At 50.0% G+C, this 16,055-nt stretch overlaps 1 protein-coding gene across 1 annotated transcript in view; it reads right to left on the bottom strand.

Moving 5' to 3' along the window:
- Fanci (FA complementation group I) overlaps nucleotides 1-16,055 on the bottom strand; it is a 32,715-nt gene that overhangs the window by 1,446 nt on the left and 15,214 nt on the right. Inside the window, exons 16-35 of the mRNA XM_042698501.1 lie at nucleotides 15,372-15,442; nucleotides 14,933-15,047; nucleotides 12,831-12,953; nucleotides 11,641-11,709; nucleotides 10,257-10,358; nucleotides 8,799-8,969; nucleotides 8,589-8,710; nucleotides 7,969-8,133; nucleotides 6,857-7,036; nucleotides 6,008-6,174; nucleotides 5,430-5,497; nucleotides 4,804-4,920; nucleotides 4,215-4,266; nucleotides 3,322-3,449; nucleotides 3,165-3,233; nucleotides 2,879-2,972; nucleotides 1,732-1,919; nucleotides 1,205-1,258; nucleotides 1,032-1,091; nucleotides 559-615 (exon numbers count right to left, since the gene is read on the bottom strand). Coding sequence (XP_042554435.1) covers nucleotides 559-615; nucleotides 1,032-1,091; nucleotides 1,205-1,258; nucleotides 1,732-1,919; nucleotides 2,879-2,972; nucleotides 3,165-3,233; nucleotides 3,322-3,449; nucleotides 4,215-4,266; nucleotides 4,804-4,920; nucleotides 5,430-5,497; nucleotides 6,008-6,174; nucleotides 6,857-7,036; nucleotides 7,969-8,133; nucleotides 8,589-8,710; nucleotides 8,799-8,969; nucleotides 10,257-10,358; nucleotides 11,641-11,709; nucleotides 12,831-12,953; nucleotides 14,933-15,047; nucleotides 15,372-15,442 — 2,172 coding nt within the window. The remainder of the gene's footprint in view (nucleotides 1-558; nucleotides 616-1,031; nucleotides 1,092-1,204; nucleotides 1,259-1,731; nucleotides 1,920-2,878; nucleotides 2,973-3,164; nucleotides 3,234-3,321; nucleotides 3,450-4,214; nucleotides 4,267-4,803; nucleotides 4,921-5,429; nucleotides 5,498-6,007; nucleotides 6,175-6,856; nucleotides 7,037-7,968; nucleotides 8,134-8,588; nucleotides 8,711-8,798; nucleotides 8,970-10,256; nucleotides 10,359-11,640; nucleotides 11,710-12,830; nucleotides 12,954-14,932; nucleotides 15,048-15,371; nucleotides 15,443-16,055) is intronic.

The following is a 16,055-nucleotide window of genomic DNA, read 5'->3' as shown; positions in this document are numbered from 1 at the left end:
ATTTCAAATGACCCCAGTGCCAACACATTGCACTTCATCTTTCTGAAGTTCCAAAGTGGCACTTATGGACTGGCCAAGGAACACAGCCATTTGCAGAATGTCCTAGATACACGTGGACCAGAGCCTCACGTCTGCTGGGCAGGCGCAGTACCACTCAAGCCATGCGCCCCCACCTGGTGGCTTCCTGCCCGGCAGCTGACACTAGCTCCTTTTCTAGCTTGCACGTGGTTTTCACCGCTCTTTCTTCCCTTGGGTTAAATTATGAGCTATAGATCAAATGTTCCCACATGCGTTTTTGAGTACTTCCCAAACCCCGGGGACACTGTGCCAGTTACACACCGTCCTGGAGACAGCTCTCTAGTGACACTGGCAGTCTGCACTGGTGTTCACCAGTGTATCCATGCCACTTTCCTTTTAAAATTTTGAGACCTTAGCAAGCTCGACTGTACCACCTGTTTCCTGGAGCCCATGCCCTGCACCCCCAGTCCTTGGGTCCTTTAGGGGTGCCCTTCCTGGATACAACTGTGACAACCACCATCAGGAAGGTCGGGAGCTCACCATGGCAGCCGTTTTCTCTTTCTTCTCATCTGTGCATTTCCCACTATTGCTCTTATTCTAAAGGAACAGAAACACTGTCATTCCTTGAAGTAGCTCTCAGGACGGCCCCGTGTGCGCACACAGCGCCTCCAGGGAGCAGGCCCCTTGTGCGGTGTGGGAGGCCGGCCAGGTGCTTGCTCTTGGAGATGACGTGTAGCAAGCGGGGGCAGGCCCGCTGCACTGTGCTGGCCCCAAAGAGCCTCACAAGATGGTTCAAATGGGGACTGAGAGGAACCCCAGTCCTACGAGCGTCCCATGGTGCCTACAATCCATTGTAATAGAGCGTCCCCTCCCCACAGGGCCACCCCTGGTCCTGGGTGGTCCGCTGTGTCCTGTGCCCATCCACCGAAAGGTGCTGATGGCATGGAAGGGAACTTTCCACACGCTTAGCCCAGGGACCTGAAGGTTCATTGGTGCCGCCTCTGCTCACTCACCTGCACGTAGGAAATCAGAGTATAGCACAGCGGGGTGAGGTGTGAGCCGGACAGCTTCACCTGCAGCACAGGAGAGACGCCGGTGTACCAGGAGCCACTCCAGGCACAGGAGAGAGGCCAGCGGACTGGGAGTGACAGCCCTGCCCCACTCCTGGCCAAGACAGTAAACTCACCAGCTTTTCCATAATCTTGGGAATTCCTCCCGAGCTCCGGCACACCTGGAGATACTAGGAACAAGAGAGCCCAGCTTTAGCAGACGATTGTAGGAAAACAGGGGCCACTAAAGGGATGAAGACATAAGGCCTCGCCCCGTAGCATGTACGCCTCCATCCAGCTAACAGGCAAAGGAGTTCTGTTCCTAACTTGCTCTGCTCATTGCTTTATGAGTCCTTCAGCCAGGCGTGGGTGGCTCATGCCTCTCATCACAGCTACTCAGGAGGCTGAGAGCAGAGGACTGTGGTTCAACGGCAGCTGAGGCAGAAAGTCTGTGACTCTTATCTCCGACTAACCACTAAGAAGCCCTAAGTAAGGGCTGTGCAAAAGCAGATTTGGGTTATGGCACAGGCCGTTTCTTCCTGGCCTGTGCATATTCTTCCTGCTATCTATGAGCGAACTGAAATGGAAGCACAGTGTGCAGAGATGTGGGCAAGGGCTGTGGGGGCAGCAGGGGGGGGGGAGGGGGCAGCCTCGTGGGACTCACGTATCGGACGAGGGCAGTGAGTGTGGTATACATCTTGCACAGACCCTTCAGCAGGGTGTCCACGCAGCTGCCCGATGGCAGGGCCGTCTGTGCGAGCTCGTGGAAACACGTGAGCAGCGTACCCAGCTGCATGACGATGCCTTTCTCAGCGGCGTAACTTGGTGGGGCTGCCTGAGAAGAGGCTTCCTCTGAAGAGAGATGAAGTTGCCACAGGTCAGCCAGTATCTTCCAGTTAGAAGGAAGACCAGAAATTGACTAAAACCCCTTCCCATTAACTGAGCAGCTGGCAGGCGGGCGCATTCCCCACGCTGGAACACCACTAGCCTACGTGTCACAGGCATACAGGAGAGAGAAGAGGTGAAAGCAAAAGGCACAGACAACAAACCCACAATAAAACAGAACCCCCCCCCAAAAAAAAAAATCTTGAGAAAGATGGCCATCCAGGAAAAGAGCCTCTCCAGAGCATACCAGAGATGAAATGTTAAGTATACAGAACAAGGGAATGCTGAGCATACAGGACAGAAGCCTCAGACCAGTAAGCTACTACAGCCGTGATGGAGATCAGTATAGAGGCTCCTCAGAAAAATAAAAACATGGAACTCCCAATAATCTAGCCACACCAGTTCTTAATGTATACCCCAAAGATTCAAAGCCAGCAGCTTACAATAGAGACTCCTGCACCCGAGTTCACTGCAGCACTGTTCACAGTAACTGAAATATGGAATCTGCCTATGTGCCCACCGACGGATGAATGGATAAATACAGTCTACGCACACAATGGAGTTTCACTCAGCTATACAAATGAAAGTACATCATCCGCAGGAAAGTGGAGGGAAGTGGAGCTCATCACTTACAGGAAATAAGCCAGTCCCACAAAGACAAAGCAGGAAATCCAAGCCTAAGACAGGAAAGGGAGGTAGGAGGGAAGGGAAAAGGTTTGGGGAAGAGGAGGGAATGAAAGCAAGAGGGGTGAGTGTGACCTTGATCTGCGTTAAGTCCTGGGCACTGCCCCCCTCCCCATCAGGGTCAACAACAACGAGCACCCAGAGATGTGGGCCCAGGCTCTGCCCCTCCGCAGAGCCCAGCTTAGGTTTTGGTTGTCTTTCTTCTCATTACAATTCCTTGAGTTCCACCGAAGCCACCTTACCTGACAGGGTTTCCTGGCTTGGTAGTCCTTTAAGGTTGGCGATCAACCAGTCCACTTCTTCTAGGACCTTCTCAGCCTGACTCAGGACAAGCAACTGAGAAAGGAAAGAATGCGGGCTTGGCTGTGAACACAGCCTCGAGAGTGGCGGCAGCCCTGGCTTCTCAGCGAGCATGGGCTCAGGACAGAAGCCACGGTGCTATCACATTAGCACAGAGGAAAGAATGGGCCAGGTCAGGGATGGACTCACAGGAGCACGGCGGAAGGGACGGACCGGGGCGGCACTTACGCACGCAGTGGGAGCAGCCGTCTTCAAATTCACTATTGCAAAGTGGTCACTTTTCTCCACCTCACAGTCCTGGAGAGGGAGGGGTAAGAGCTCACAGCACAGGGCACTGCGAGTCCCGCCCCACACAGGATGCCAATGGCTGTGGACTCTGCAGTACCTCGTCTATGTCTCCCAGCTGCCCGTGGATGTCCTGGGACAAGTCCCGCAGCAGCGTGACGGGGCTCTTGTACAGCACGTGCAGGCTGAAGAGCAGGTTCATCAAGCTCTTGCAAAATGGAGCGTCCTCTGGAGCGGGAAGGGAAGAGAAGGGGAGGGGAAAGGAAGCTGTGCTGTTGGGCCTCCAGGGTACATCTGACAATGCGGTGGCCATGTCACGGGCACAACATGGCAACACCAACCTCTGTGTCCAGACAAATACCTCCACTGCCCCAGTGCCCTTTAACGCATCCACCTGTGCTTTTTACTGGTTCTAGGCCCTGGGGAGTAAACACTGTGACCAAGCACCTACCACTACCCTGGAGACCCTCCCTGCAAAGAAACTGCTGCTCCGACTTCAGACACCAGACTAGCCAGCTCTGACTCTGGATTTCATCTCAATGGAATTGCAGTGCTGTACAGCATTCTCCTATGAGTTCCCACACACCACACAGTCCCTGCGTGCATCCTGTGGAGGGCAGTGGAGGTCTGTTTTGACCTATGAATATAGTACTGCAATTAACAGTTCTCCATATACTTCTGTTCAAAGAACTGCTGGGTCACAGGCGTGGGTTTGATTGTAGTAGCTTTTGTCAAGCAGGTTTCCTGCCTGTTGTACTAATTTACACCTCCACCAGCAGCAAAGGAGAAAGTCCCCAGGCTAGTCCTGAACTCATCATTCTCCTGCTGTCAGCCTCCTAAACCCTGAAATCACAGGCATGCATCACCACCACCTGCCTACATTCTTGCGAACACTCTGTCACGAAGGCCCTGCTGGTGACTAGTTGGGAATGCCCTTTCTTCTCTCAAAACGATTGCACACACAGCCTTTAGGACGTGAGATGACAAACTTACCCCTGCTGTTTTCCTTGCAAATCTTACACGTCCAATTTAACATCTGCAAAAACTGAGAGATCAGATATTAGACACATTGTCACAAAGTCCTAGACCTTTCCAAGCCAGTAAGTGACCTGTCGCAACGTGTGCCCAGGTGACGGGGCTGTCAATCTAAGTGACAATGGGAGTAACAAAATAAAAGCCTAAAATTCTGAGACGTATGAATATCGTTCTTATAATACAGCAGACGGCTTATTCTCAACGACTCTGCCCTCCTTATGGGCTCAAGTCCTAGGGTCTGTGTCTGTGTCTTCCCGGTGCTCTGTCATACATGGCCCATGTGGGGGTCTGCACCAGAGTCCTCCCAACCAAGCTTCCCGCCGTGTGCCTGTGCACACCGCCGCCTCTGCAGGGGCGTCAGCGTGTGCACATGCTCGTGCTCTGATGGAGCCCCCTGAGGTCGCGGCCTTCACACAGCAAGAAACACGCAGACCAGGCCACAACACAGCTATCCCCTGAGCTGGATCCACCCAGCACTGGTGCCTGAGACATCACACAGGAACGCGGCTCGGTCCTTGTGAATGCTGAGCCACGGATGGGTGGTTACCTGAGGAGAAGAAGGTTCCAGCAGCTTGGACAAACTGGCGAGGACGGTGACCAGCAGCTGGGCTTCTTTGCTATTAAAATCCTCCTCTCTGCTGCTGAGTAGGTTCAACAGGGACCGCTGAGAAGACAAAGAGCAGCAGACACGTGTCTCAGGGACAAGGCGCTGAGCCAGAGACTTGCAGGAGTGGGACAGAACCACCGAAAGCTGCAGAGGTCTGCGAGGTCCTCCATGAGAACCCAAGGACGCTCTTGGAGACGGCGGACTCCTGTACTCCCTGCTCGGTGCGCACTGGGAAGCAGCCGAACCACACTTGACTTCTGGTGGCTCTCACCGCCATCCAGAGCAGCCAGCCCTTCTGGGGTGCCCGTATGTCACTGCTGCTTCCTCAGCCTCCCTCCAGCCAAAGCTGGGGTAGCAATTTGTTGTTTTGCCTCCGCTACACCCCCACTACAGCTCCTGGCAGCCTTTAAATTATTTGCTAAAGAAAACCCTGTAATAGAGTCTCACGCTATGTTTTTGACAACCAAGGGCTAGAACCAAATAGACCTCATTGCTGGTCTATGCAGTCTGACCAGAATGGTGCCTGGCAGGCCCCCGGGCCAGCACGTAGCTGGCGAGATGCCCACCTGGAACTGTCGGATTTGGAAGGCAGCCCGCTGAGTGACGGGGACGTCCACGCCGTCCTCTTCGTTATCTGGGACATAAGGAACGGAAAAAAATTCTTCTTTGAAATTGTCCTCCACCCCTCCACACACTTTCAGTCGTTAAAACTGTAGTCAAAAAGGTTGCAGGAAGGTTTGAATGTGTTTCTAAAACTTAAGGATTTGTTTTGTTTGTGTGCCAGTTCTGGGGCCTGTCCCTTAGAGCTTTCTCACTCAAGGCTGGCGCTCTACCACCTGAGCCACAGCTCCACCCACTTCTACCTTTTAGGTAGTTCATTAGAGATTGAGAGTCTCATGGACTTTGCTGCTCAGGCTGGCTTTGAACCATGATCCTCAGCTCTAAGCCTCCTGAGTAGCTAAGATTATAGCTGTGAGCCACCAACACGCAGCTAGCTACTCTGCAGCTCAACACGCTATCCCATGAGATCCCATTTTCCAGTCACCACGGCTGAATGCAATGCAGAGGCACCCCTCATGCACTTGGCGACCCTCCCCACCCCACCATCCAGGGTGACAGGCGGTTGGAGAGCAGGAATGCTCACCCAGAGCTCTGAGGAACTGCTGCACCCTGGGCTGGAAGAACTGGCGCACAGCGCAGAGGATCTTCTCCAGGCCCTCCAGACACATCAGCGAGATGCTCTTCCCCCGCTCCTTCTTCCCCGACTCTTCCACAGCTGTGGGGATGGAAGTGTATCTCCACAACAGGACCCTGCGGTGGGACAGGGCAGTCACACCTAGTGGGACTTCAGCGAAGGTAGATCTCATCATAAAAGCACTGCATGTCAAGGTTTCTTTCCAACTGTTATTACACGTGGTTATTTTTTTTTCTCTCCTAAACTCAGGGCCCTGCTCTGGCCACACACTCAGCCTACCTGGAACTATTTCTTGAGTTTCAATTTCCACTTTTGCACTGTTAGCAGGTAAATAAAAAGACTTATTTCTATACCAACCTTGTTAAACTTAGAGGATGTTAGATCTTTAATGCCACTCCTGTGGCATTTGTCTGGTGATCCTGTCTGCGCATCAAGTTTTCTCCCTTCCCAGCCTGCCTGCGGCGTTTCCCTTCCTGCCTCCCTGGGACAGATACCCGCTAGGCTAAGCATGCGTGAGGCTGCTCTTCCATCATCCGACCCACTGATTACAGAGACAAGGTTAGTTAGAATTAAGGATCTGTCTACTTTTCCTGCAGTTTTATCTGTGTTTTTGCCTTAGCATTCTGAATGTCTTGTCAGACATGTGTACACTTAGGGTTTTGTCACTGTGTAATAATGTCGCCCTCCTTTCTGGCACTACAGTACGCTTTAGTGTAGGACTAGTCTCAATAGCGGTGGGTGCGTTTCACCCGCGGCCGGGCCTGCAGGCTGGCGCACAGGCGTGGGCTGGAGCCTTACCGTGTGATGTCGCAGAGGCTTTGGAAGATCTTGGTGGGGTTGTGGCTGTCGGGGCCACCCACGTGCCCTGTCTCCTTGAGCTGCTGTGCCTTGTACAGAGCCACGCTCACTGCGTAGCGCATGAACTCAGTGCTGCACCTGAGGACCGACAGGCTCTCCTCATGGCTTTGGGTGCTGTCCCTAAGGAGAGAGTGAGAGCCTCACCTGCTGTCCCTCGGGAGTGAAAACACCTCCTCTGCCGTCAGGATCGAGAGCCAGGTTCTCAGGACACTGGGCTCAGGCAGCCACACCAGCTCCTGCACCATCACCTGCCCCTCCTCCCTCCCTTCAGCCTCTACACCCAACAAAACTTGAATGCCACACCAGCATGAGGTTTCCGGTTGTCCCTTCATTTTTTTAATCTGTTGCTGGGTTCAAACCTTATACAAGAGGGATTTCCTACAACCAGGCTGGAATCGTTCCTGTCTTTTCATCTGTTACCCAGTGTTTATGACTCAGCTTTGATAATCTGAAGGACTTAAGATTCCCGCCTTTGGCTGTCCAGCTTTCACTTTACGAAAATTAAAAACCTCCTAATTTATTTCTCAGGGCTACAATAAGTACTGCAAGTCCACCCTGGTAAAGCAGGAAGGCATTATTTTTATTGAGCTGCAGCCTTTTTGGGGGGATGGGTTGGGGTGGGGTTTGAACCCAGGGCTTTGCCCCAGTCCTTTTTGTTTGTTTTTTTTGGTCGGTCGTGGGGCTTGAACTCTGGGCTTGGACGCTGTCCCTCAGCTCTTCAGCTCAAGGCGAGCGCTCTACCGCCTCAGCCACAGCGCCACTTCTGGTTTTTGAGTGGTTTATTGGAGATAAGAGTCTCACAGACTTTCCTGCCTGGGCTGGCTTTGAACTGCGATCCTCAGATCTCAGCCTCTTGAATAGCTAGGATTACAGGCGTGAGCCACCGGTGCCTGGCTCTTGTTTTGTTTTTGAGGCAGTGTCTCACTAACTTTGTCCAGTCGGGCCTCAAACTTGTGATCTTCTGCCTCCATCTCCCAAGAAGCTGGGATTATAGATATGTGCCACTACACTGGGCTGACTTGTTGTTTCTACACCCTCAAGTAAAATCTTACCTGAAAAGTGCAGTGAGAAGATCAGACACAAATTTCATAGACAAAAAACTCTCATGTGTCTTGTTAGCCATTTTGCTTTTGCCTTTACTGGTTTTTTCATTAACGATGTCAGAGAGCTTCTTGTAACACATAAATAAACTCAGAATCTCCTCAAACTTATTCTTACTGTGTAACAGGAGGAAAGAGGCCATGAAGAACACGTTAGCATATGCTGGGTTCGTTTTACGCTCAGTAAATGTTCTATGCATTTGCGAGTAGATGGACCTTCACTAGCACAGCAATCCCAGACCACACCAACCCACTGCAGCTATTTTTCTTGTTTACAACGGTTAAGGCAGAGTGTGAAAGTCCCATACTGCCTCTAACCCAGTCCCTCTACTAAAACCAGGCATACTTGAGCTCCAGGCTGGGAATTTTGAATAAACATGGAAAGCTGCTAGATGAAAATGCAGGCCTGACTAGAATTCACATTGGTGTTCTCCAGTGGGAAAACCATACAAAACCCTGTGGCTAGAGAGCCACGTAGGAGATTCTGTAAGAGTGTGAGGCCTACACTAGTTATGTATATAACTAGTTATGTAGGAGAAACAATCTACACCTGGTCTCAGGTAAGGCCGTACCTGAAATTGCTTGTGTAGAAATTATATTCTATCAGAACTTCGCAGACGCCCATCACGAGGTGCGCGCACATGTGATTCTTGATGCCGGTATCAGTGCTCTGAGAAAAATCTGCTGATTTATCCTGAAGGACATGTGGGGAAAGGCATGTGGGAAAGCTACGTACTACCACCCACTCCCACGCTGCCACACAGCCAGGCCCGACTGCTCACCAGTTCAAAGTCTTCTAGCTCACTCTTAACCATTCTACTAGTAATGGACTCTAGCATGTCCTCTAGCTCTTGGTAGACACCCTCTTCCTCCTCATCCACGTCTCGTTGCAGGGGCAGCACTGCACTTTTGTACCAGGACAGACAGTGCTGAGTGCAGCACAGCAGGTGGTCCTGCGGAGGAAGACAAGATCAAGTCCATACACCACACGCCTGTGCTTTAGCTCTCGCCTTGCTTTGCACACAGCACCCTTTGCTTTAGTCCTGGCCAGCTTTGAACCACAAACTTCTGACCTCAAGGATCTGTGATTACAGGTATGGACCACCATGCCTGCCTTGTTCTTGTAACTACTATCTAGCTCCCAACTGTAATCTTCCTATCTTCACTCCTCAGTAGCTGCAATTACAGGTACACACCATGTCCGCCCAATAAATAATAATATTCTTAGGTATAAAGGGATAGGTTATGAAGCTGTTAACGGCAAGTAAGAAAGGTTAAGTTACTTGTAAGCATTACAGATTAAATCCATTGGAAATAACAAAATGGTAAAAATGTAAACAAGGGGCTGGGAAGTTGGCTCAGGGGTAGAGTGCTTGCCTTGCATGCATGAGGCCCTGGGTTTGATTCCTCAGCACCACATAAGCAGAAAAAAGCCGGAAATGGCGCTGTGGCTCAAGTGGTAGAGCGCTAGCCTTGAGCTGAAGAGCTGAGGGACAGCGCCCAGGCCCAGTTTGGAGTCCACAACCGGAGGCCTCCCCCCCCAAAATGTAAATGAACAGAGACATTTTATCCATCTCTCCCGAAGGAAGTGGCCCTGAACATAGCTAACACTGCAGGACAAATCGTCAGATGTGCTAGCTCTGTTCAGATACACACAGCCCTGGAGCCAAGCTACGGACTGACATCGTATAGTTCCCGAGTACCAAGGTTATTATAAAAGTAGGGGTTTATGTTGAAGGCACCTTTGGGAGACCAGCACATCAGAGATCTAAGTTGGCACAGAAGGTACTAAGAGACAACCTCTGCCCCTAGCCACCAGGTGGAGGTCCATTTGTCCCCCCTTCCTGCCTTTCCAAAGCTAGACAATGAGAACAGAAGAACCACCTTACTCCCTCTGAATAGGCTAAGAGTGCTCATGGCTCACCTAGATCGTGTACTCCCTCCAGACTAAGGAGTGGGCTGCTGAGGTCACCTGCTCTCAGGTGACCGCTCTATCTCAAAGCCCAGTCATCTCACACATATAATCACACAGCCACAACAGGAAGGCCAGAGGCTCCTGGGGTGGGGGGCATATCATATTTAGCAAGATGACACCACGGAGACCCGTCCGCAGATCCGGGGTGACAATGGGTCAGAAATGAAGGGCAGGGAAAGATCCACAGGGAAAAGCATCTCTTTATGAAGATCAACCTTCTTCCCACCAGTGAGAATAAAGGTTCTAAGAGGAATAAAAGTGTTACCAGTGGTTCTTGCAGAGAGATCTGATTCCCTTGCATCAGAACACAAGCTTCCACTTTCAGAGGCGGCAGCACATCAGGTTTTGGCTCGTAGTACTGTTTTAACTGTATGCAGAGAGCAAGGAGACCCATCAAAGCCTGTGAATGCCCCCACTTTCTGCACTACTGAAACCAACCAGTACCTTTACCAACCAGTGCCTTGTAAGAGGCGCTGGCCCATGGGAAGGGGCAGCAAGGCTGATCTTGTCCCAGCTTGCCCACATCCTTCCACCTTTGCCTCAGGCACAGAAAAGTTAAGGATTGTATGGATCTTTGCCCTGTACTCCTCCACACCAGTTCTAACCCTGTGCAGGCAACTGGCATTTTCAGTATAATCTGCTGGCTTGAGTCCGAGATTCCAGTACCACCACTGATTACTGATGTTGAGAAACTTACCAGTATCTTGCTTTTCATTACAGAAGCAAGCATATAGTTGCTGAACAAGGATTCTTAGTACACTACATGTAAAGTGCTTCAACACTAGTTAGCATTCACGAGAGCTAAGAAAACTGCCTGGCCATCACCCACTCTGAAACCTTCTTTTCTGAAGTCAGCAGACTGGTCCTTATATTCATCTAGGTCAGGAAGCAGTGCTCCAAGTCTTTCCAAGATCATTTTTTATTCTTGCTAAGTGCCTGGATACTGATCAGTTGACCATTATAGTTTGAAAAACCTATATAGCCAACAGACTATACATTTTATATAGGGTCATGACAAGCCCCAGGGAAAGCTTTTTCGATAGCAAAAGACCTTCCAAAATCCCCCACATATCTGAGACCTAAGTTCAAATGGTGGTGCTTCTGAGTTATCCCTAAGCAGTGGTAGAGAAGAGACAGGGGAGGAGAGGGGAAAGTAAGAGCAAGCGCAAGAGAAAGAGCGCAAGAGAGCACAAGCCAGCACTTACTTCCATTTCAACAGAATGAGGCACTAGGGGTCTAGAAAAATAAAGACTACAAGTGAATTATGCCTCAAGCTGTTAAAAAAGGTTCAAGTTAATACTTCATGAATACTGTTGAGAGCAAAAGGTTTATTTACACATGACGCGCATTCTCGCGGAACTCTCAATGGTCTCTGAAGTGTTTCCTAATTTTAAAACCTTTTCTAAGTGAGGAGTACAGAAAATGTCTTGGCGGAGACCCGTGCATCTGTCAGAGGACAGCAGCTGCCAAGCACAGATGAGCCACAACCATCCAGAACGGGGAGGCCCCCCCAGCAGGACCGCCCCCTGCACGGCATGGCCCGCCCCTCACATCCTCATAACCTACCAGGGTACTCGCTGAGAATTACTTTATAGTGCCCCAAACCTGGAGACTGTGACGTGGGCAGGCTGCAGGAAAGCATGTCTTACCTGTGAGAGAAGCGACTGCATGATGGAGCTCGCCAACTGAGAGTTCCTTCGAAGCACGTCACAGAAGCCCTAGGAGCGATCAGACTGCTTTATCCTGTGCAGCTGGGGTGACAGGCACATGCCACCACGGCCAGCTTTCTTTTTCCCTTGAGAGGCAATCTCAACCCCCCCCCCCCCCCAGCCTGAAACGATGATCCTCCTGATCTTAGCCTCCCAGGTAGCTGGGATCACAGATCTGAACCACCACACCCAGCTAGCAGCTGAAATGGGGTCTTATGAACTTTTAACCTGGGCTGGCCTCAAATTGCGATCTGTCCAGGTAGAATAGTTATTCGTATTTTCTGTAACAAGCCTGGAAAATCTACTTCAAGACACACTCTGCAGCGCAGTAATTTATTTCACAAAGTCAAATGAAGCAAGCTATCACAGCTCTTCTCTGAGTAACATCCACTTAGTCTCCTTGCTGGGCTGTTTCAAGATCTCCATTCCTACCATGGACCCTCTATGCTGATAAACCTGGCATCCTCACACAGAGTCCTCCATGATCCCACTCCCAGTCCCAAGAGCTGAGTTATGCACCAGCCACCAGCTAACTGAACTGGTCTGTCTGTGTGCTGCTACTGTGCCATCATTAAAACTGCATGACTTACAGAGAAGTGGAGCTGTGGTAGAACATTAGCCTTCAGCAAAAAGAGCTCAGGAACAGTGCCCAGGCCCTGAGTTTAAGAGCCACAATCAACAAAACAACCCTACATGATTTAATCAGACCTGCAAGCCAGATGTTTTATAAAAAACGAAGGTGAATGTTGTGGGAAGACCTGACAAAGGTAGGAATCTACATGGCTGCCGAGCTGGAGGTGAGAGACAAGGTGAAGAGAAACATTGAAAGATTCAGAGCTGGGTCTGTATGTGACGTACCTCAAATGCCTTTATACTACTTTAGGGAAACAAAACTTTGAAAGGCAATAAATTACGTTTACGGCTTGTATGAGTTACACATGGGGGAAACTTGGTGTTATATCAAAAGACTGCGAAAGTTAACAGTCCACTAGAATTCGGACTCACTGTCACTGTCTACCAATCAGGGCATAAGGCCTAGCACAAGAGCTTGTACCTTCATCTCAGCAAAGAAGGACCACACAAGGACCAAGGCGGGGGGAAGAGTCCCCATCCCTCCATGTGTGACTTACCTCATAGAGCATGAGGCGGACGTCGGCCTGCTGTCCTAAGCAGCGCCGCAAACTGTCCATGATCTCAAGGCAAAAGGTTTCATTGGCAACAGAATTGTAGCGGCTGTGGACATCCACACGAACCTGGAAGGAAGGGGAGTTAGTTGGGGTGTAATTCGCCAGCCTCTCCTTTAAGGAGTGAAGCCGACCTATGCCCCTGGCGACGTCAAGACACTTGGTCCACACGGCTTTCACTACGTGGAAACGTCGCGCTGAGGCAGACAAGGATTTCACCAAAGAACCTAGCACCACACCTCCAGGAACCCCAGGGAGGTTTAGAGATGGACAGGGCTAAGAATGGACATCCTTTGTTCAATTTAAAATACAGTAGGGCAAGTGAGCCCAACAATTCCCAGGCATCTAGAAAGGTGGCTGCTAGCACACCATGTCAAATCCTAGTCCACTGACTATGGCCTTGCATCAACCTCTAAGCCTCGGTTTCCTCATCTTTAAATGGAGATAATAAATAAATAATATGCACAAATGGCTCCTGCTGCTCTTTTTTGTTTTTTCTTTTTGTCAGTCATGGGGCTTGAACTCTGGGCTTGGGCACTGTCCCTCAGCTCTTCAGCTCACGGCAAGCGCTCTGCAAGCGCTCTACCGCTTGAGCCACAGCGCCACTTCTGGTTTTCGAGTGGTTTATTGGAGATAAGAGTCTCACAGATAAGCCGGGCGCTGGTGGCTCACGCCTGTAATCCTAGCTACTCAGGAGGCTGAGATCTGAGGATCGCGGTTCAAAGCCAGCCCGGGCAGGGCAGGAGAGACCGTGAGACTCCTATCTCCAATAAACCACCAGAAAACCAGAAGTGGCGCTGTAGCTCAAGTGGCAGAGCGCTCGCCTTGAGCTGAAGAGCTGAGGGACAGCGCCCAGGCCCAGAGTTCAAGCCCCACGACCGACAAAAAAAAAAAAAAAAAAAAAGTCTCACAGACTTTCCTGCCCAGGCTGGCTTTGAACCGAGATCCTCAGATCTCAGCCTCCTGAGTAGCTAGGATTACAAGCATGAGCCACTGGTGCTCGGCTCCTGCTGCTCTTAACATTTAATTGGTGTCCTAGGTTGTAGACACACATTTTACAGTTATACTAGAGCAATAAAAGATTCCCAATGGAACTATAAATGTCTGTAAATCATATCATTTAAATTAGAAAGACAATTTTATGGCCCCAAGGCCCAGATTATCAAACTATTGTAAAAATTTTATTTTCTCAGACTTGTAAGGTTTAATTGACATACATGTGGTAAAGTAAGTTTTAGAATGGGTTATAAAATAGTATCTGGCCTCAGAAAATTACTGTGAGGATTAAATGATAGTAAATGTAACAATGAACCCCCAACTCCACTATATAACTAATGTAAACCAATGAATAAAAAGATACAAAAAGATTAAATAATAGTACAAAGCACTGATGTAATGTTTAATGCAGTGCTATCCAATAAAATGATATACATAAATGCAAGCCACATATGTAATTTTAAGTTTTCTAGTAGCCACATTTAAGAAATAAAATGAGTCTAGTGCCAGTTGCCTATGCCTGTAATCCTAACTATTCAGGAAGTTGAGATCTGAGGATCACAGTTTGAAGCTAGTCCAGGCAGAAAGTTCTACAGATTCTTAATTATCTGGCAAAATGCCACACTGGGAAGGAACATGGCTCAAGTGACAGAGCGCCTGCCATGACCAAAACATCTTACAGAGAGTAGGAAGGTGTGAGTTCAAGTCCCAGTACCCACATACACAAAAAGTAAAATGAAGCAGGTAAAGTAGATAAGACTATCAACTTCACATATACAATATTGTCTCAAAATTATTACATTAATTATATATTACATAATAATTATTATCATAAAGTATTTCTTCAGGTAATTATGTTATTTCATACTCAATCTTCAAAATCAGTGTGAACAGCTGAATGGGTAGAAGTCGCTAGTGCGGCAGCCCCAGCGAGGCATACCCAGACTGCCACTGCTGACAGTTCATACTGTCATCAGGGAACACAGCTTCTTCGGGCTTGCTGCACCAGCACCCAACACTTCTATGGCTGTGGCTGGCGGGGCAGTGCTTACCTGGCTGGCGCCGATAGACTGGCTGCACTGCGAGGAGGCCAGGCTGCCCAAAACCTTAAAGTTCTTCAGCAGCAACAAAAACCCCGCCACTGCAGACTTCCGGGCATCAAGCTGGCTGGCTCAGAAAAGAGACATTGAATAGCACGGTACAGGCTAATGAAGACACTGAGCTCAGATGACGACAGACTCGTTCTGCCATCGGCCTCTGTTGGAGCTTTGGAAAGCACTCATCTTGCCTAAGCCTCATCTGTTAGGGGGGACTGTGGTACTTTTCACCTTGCAGGGTCACTCTGCAGGCAGATGAGAAGCGGCACGCTACGTGTGGAGCAAGCAGGTGAGACTTGGCGATGGGGCTGTGAACATGTGCTGGCTGGGAACGCACGGGACCCTCCCGTGAGCAGGACACTACACACTGGTGCCACCTCAGGCCTGCACGTACCTGGCAAACATGGCTTTCCGAAGAACAAGGATGAGGGAGTCTCTCACTGCCATGCTGACTTTGAGAAGCGGCTGAGGAGGAAGCCCCGGGTAGAAGGAAGAGCAGTTAACTCATCAGGGGTTAGAACAGCAGTCCATGCAGTGCTTTCAACCCCGAGACTCGGATGCGGCTTTACGCACATCTCACTACTATGTTTTCTAGGAAGAATTAGCAGTACACACTGAGGCTAGCTGTCAAGGCCTTTGTAAATTCATCATGGAATAACTTCATCCAGGTGAGGAGAGTCAAGGAGAGAAGTGACGCCGCGGGGCCAGCTGGAATGCTCTCTAGCTCAGAGCTGTGGACCTTTTACAACCAAACTCTACATTTCTGACCCAAAGGAAAGAGGATTCTTGGGCTGGGAAGGTGCCTCAGTGGTAGAGCGCTTGCCCTGCATGCATGAGGCCCTGGGTTTGATTCCTCAGCACCACATAAGCAGAAAAAAAAAAGCCGGAAGTGGTGCTATGGCTCAAGTGGTAGCGTGCTAGCCTTGAGCTGAAGAGCTGAGGGACAGCACACAGGCCCAGAGTTCAGGCCCCACGACCGAACCCCCCCCCCCCAAAAAAAAGAAGATTCTTTTTTAGACTTATGCATGCACAAAATGTATCAGACTTCCATCAGGCAGGTAAACCCCCGTTCTGGCAA

Source organism: Dipodomys spectabilis, unplaced genomic scaffold (assembly GCF_019054845.1).
Source record: "Dipodomys spectabilis isolate Male_0828 unplaced genomic scaffold, ASM1905484v1 ptg000233l, whole genome shotgun sequence".
Classification (NCBI taxonomy): domain Eukaryota; kingdom Metazoa; phylum Chordata; class Mammalia; order Rodentia; family Heteromyidae; genus Dipodomys; species Dipodomys spectabilis.
Note: the sequence above shows the minus strand (reverse complement) of the source record. Positions and strands in the feature narration are given on the sequence as shown.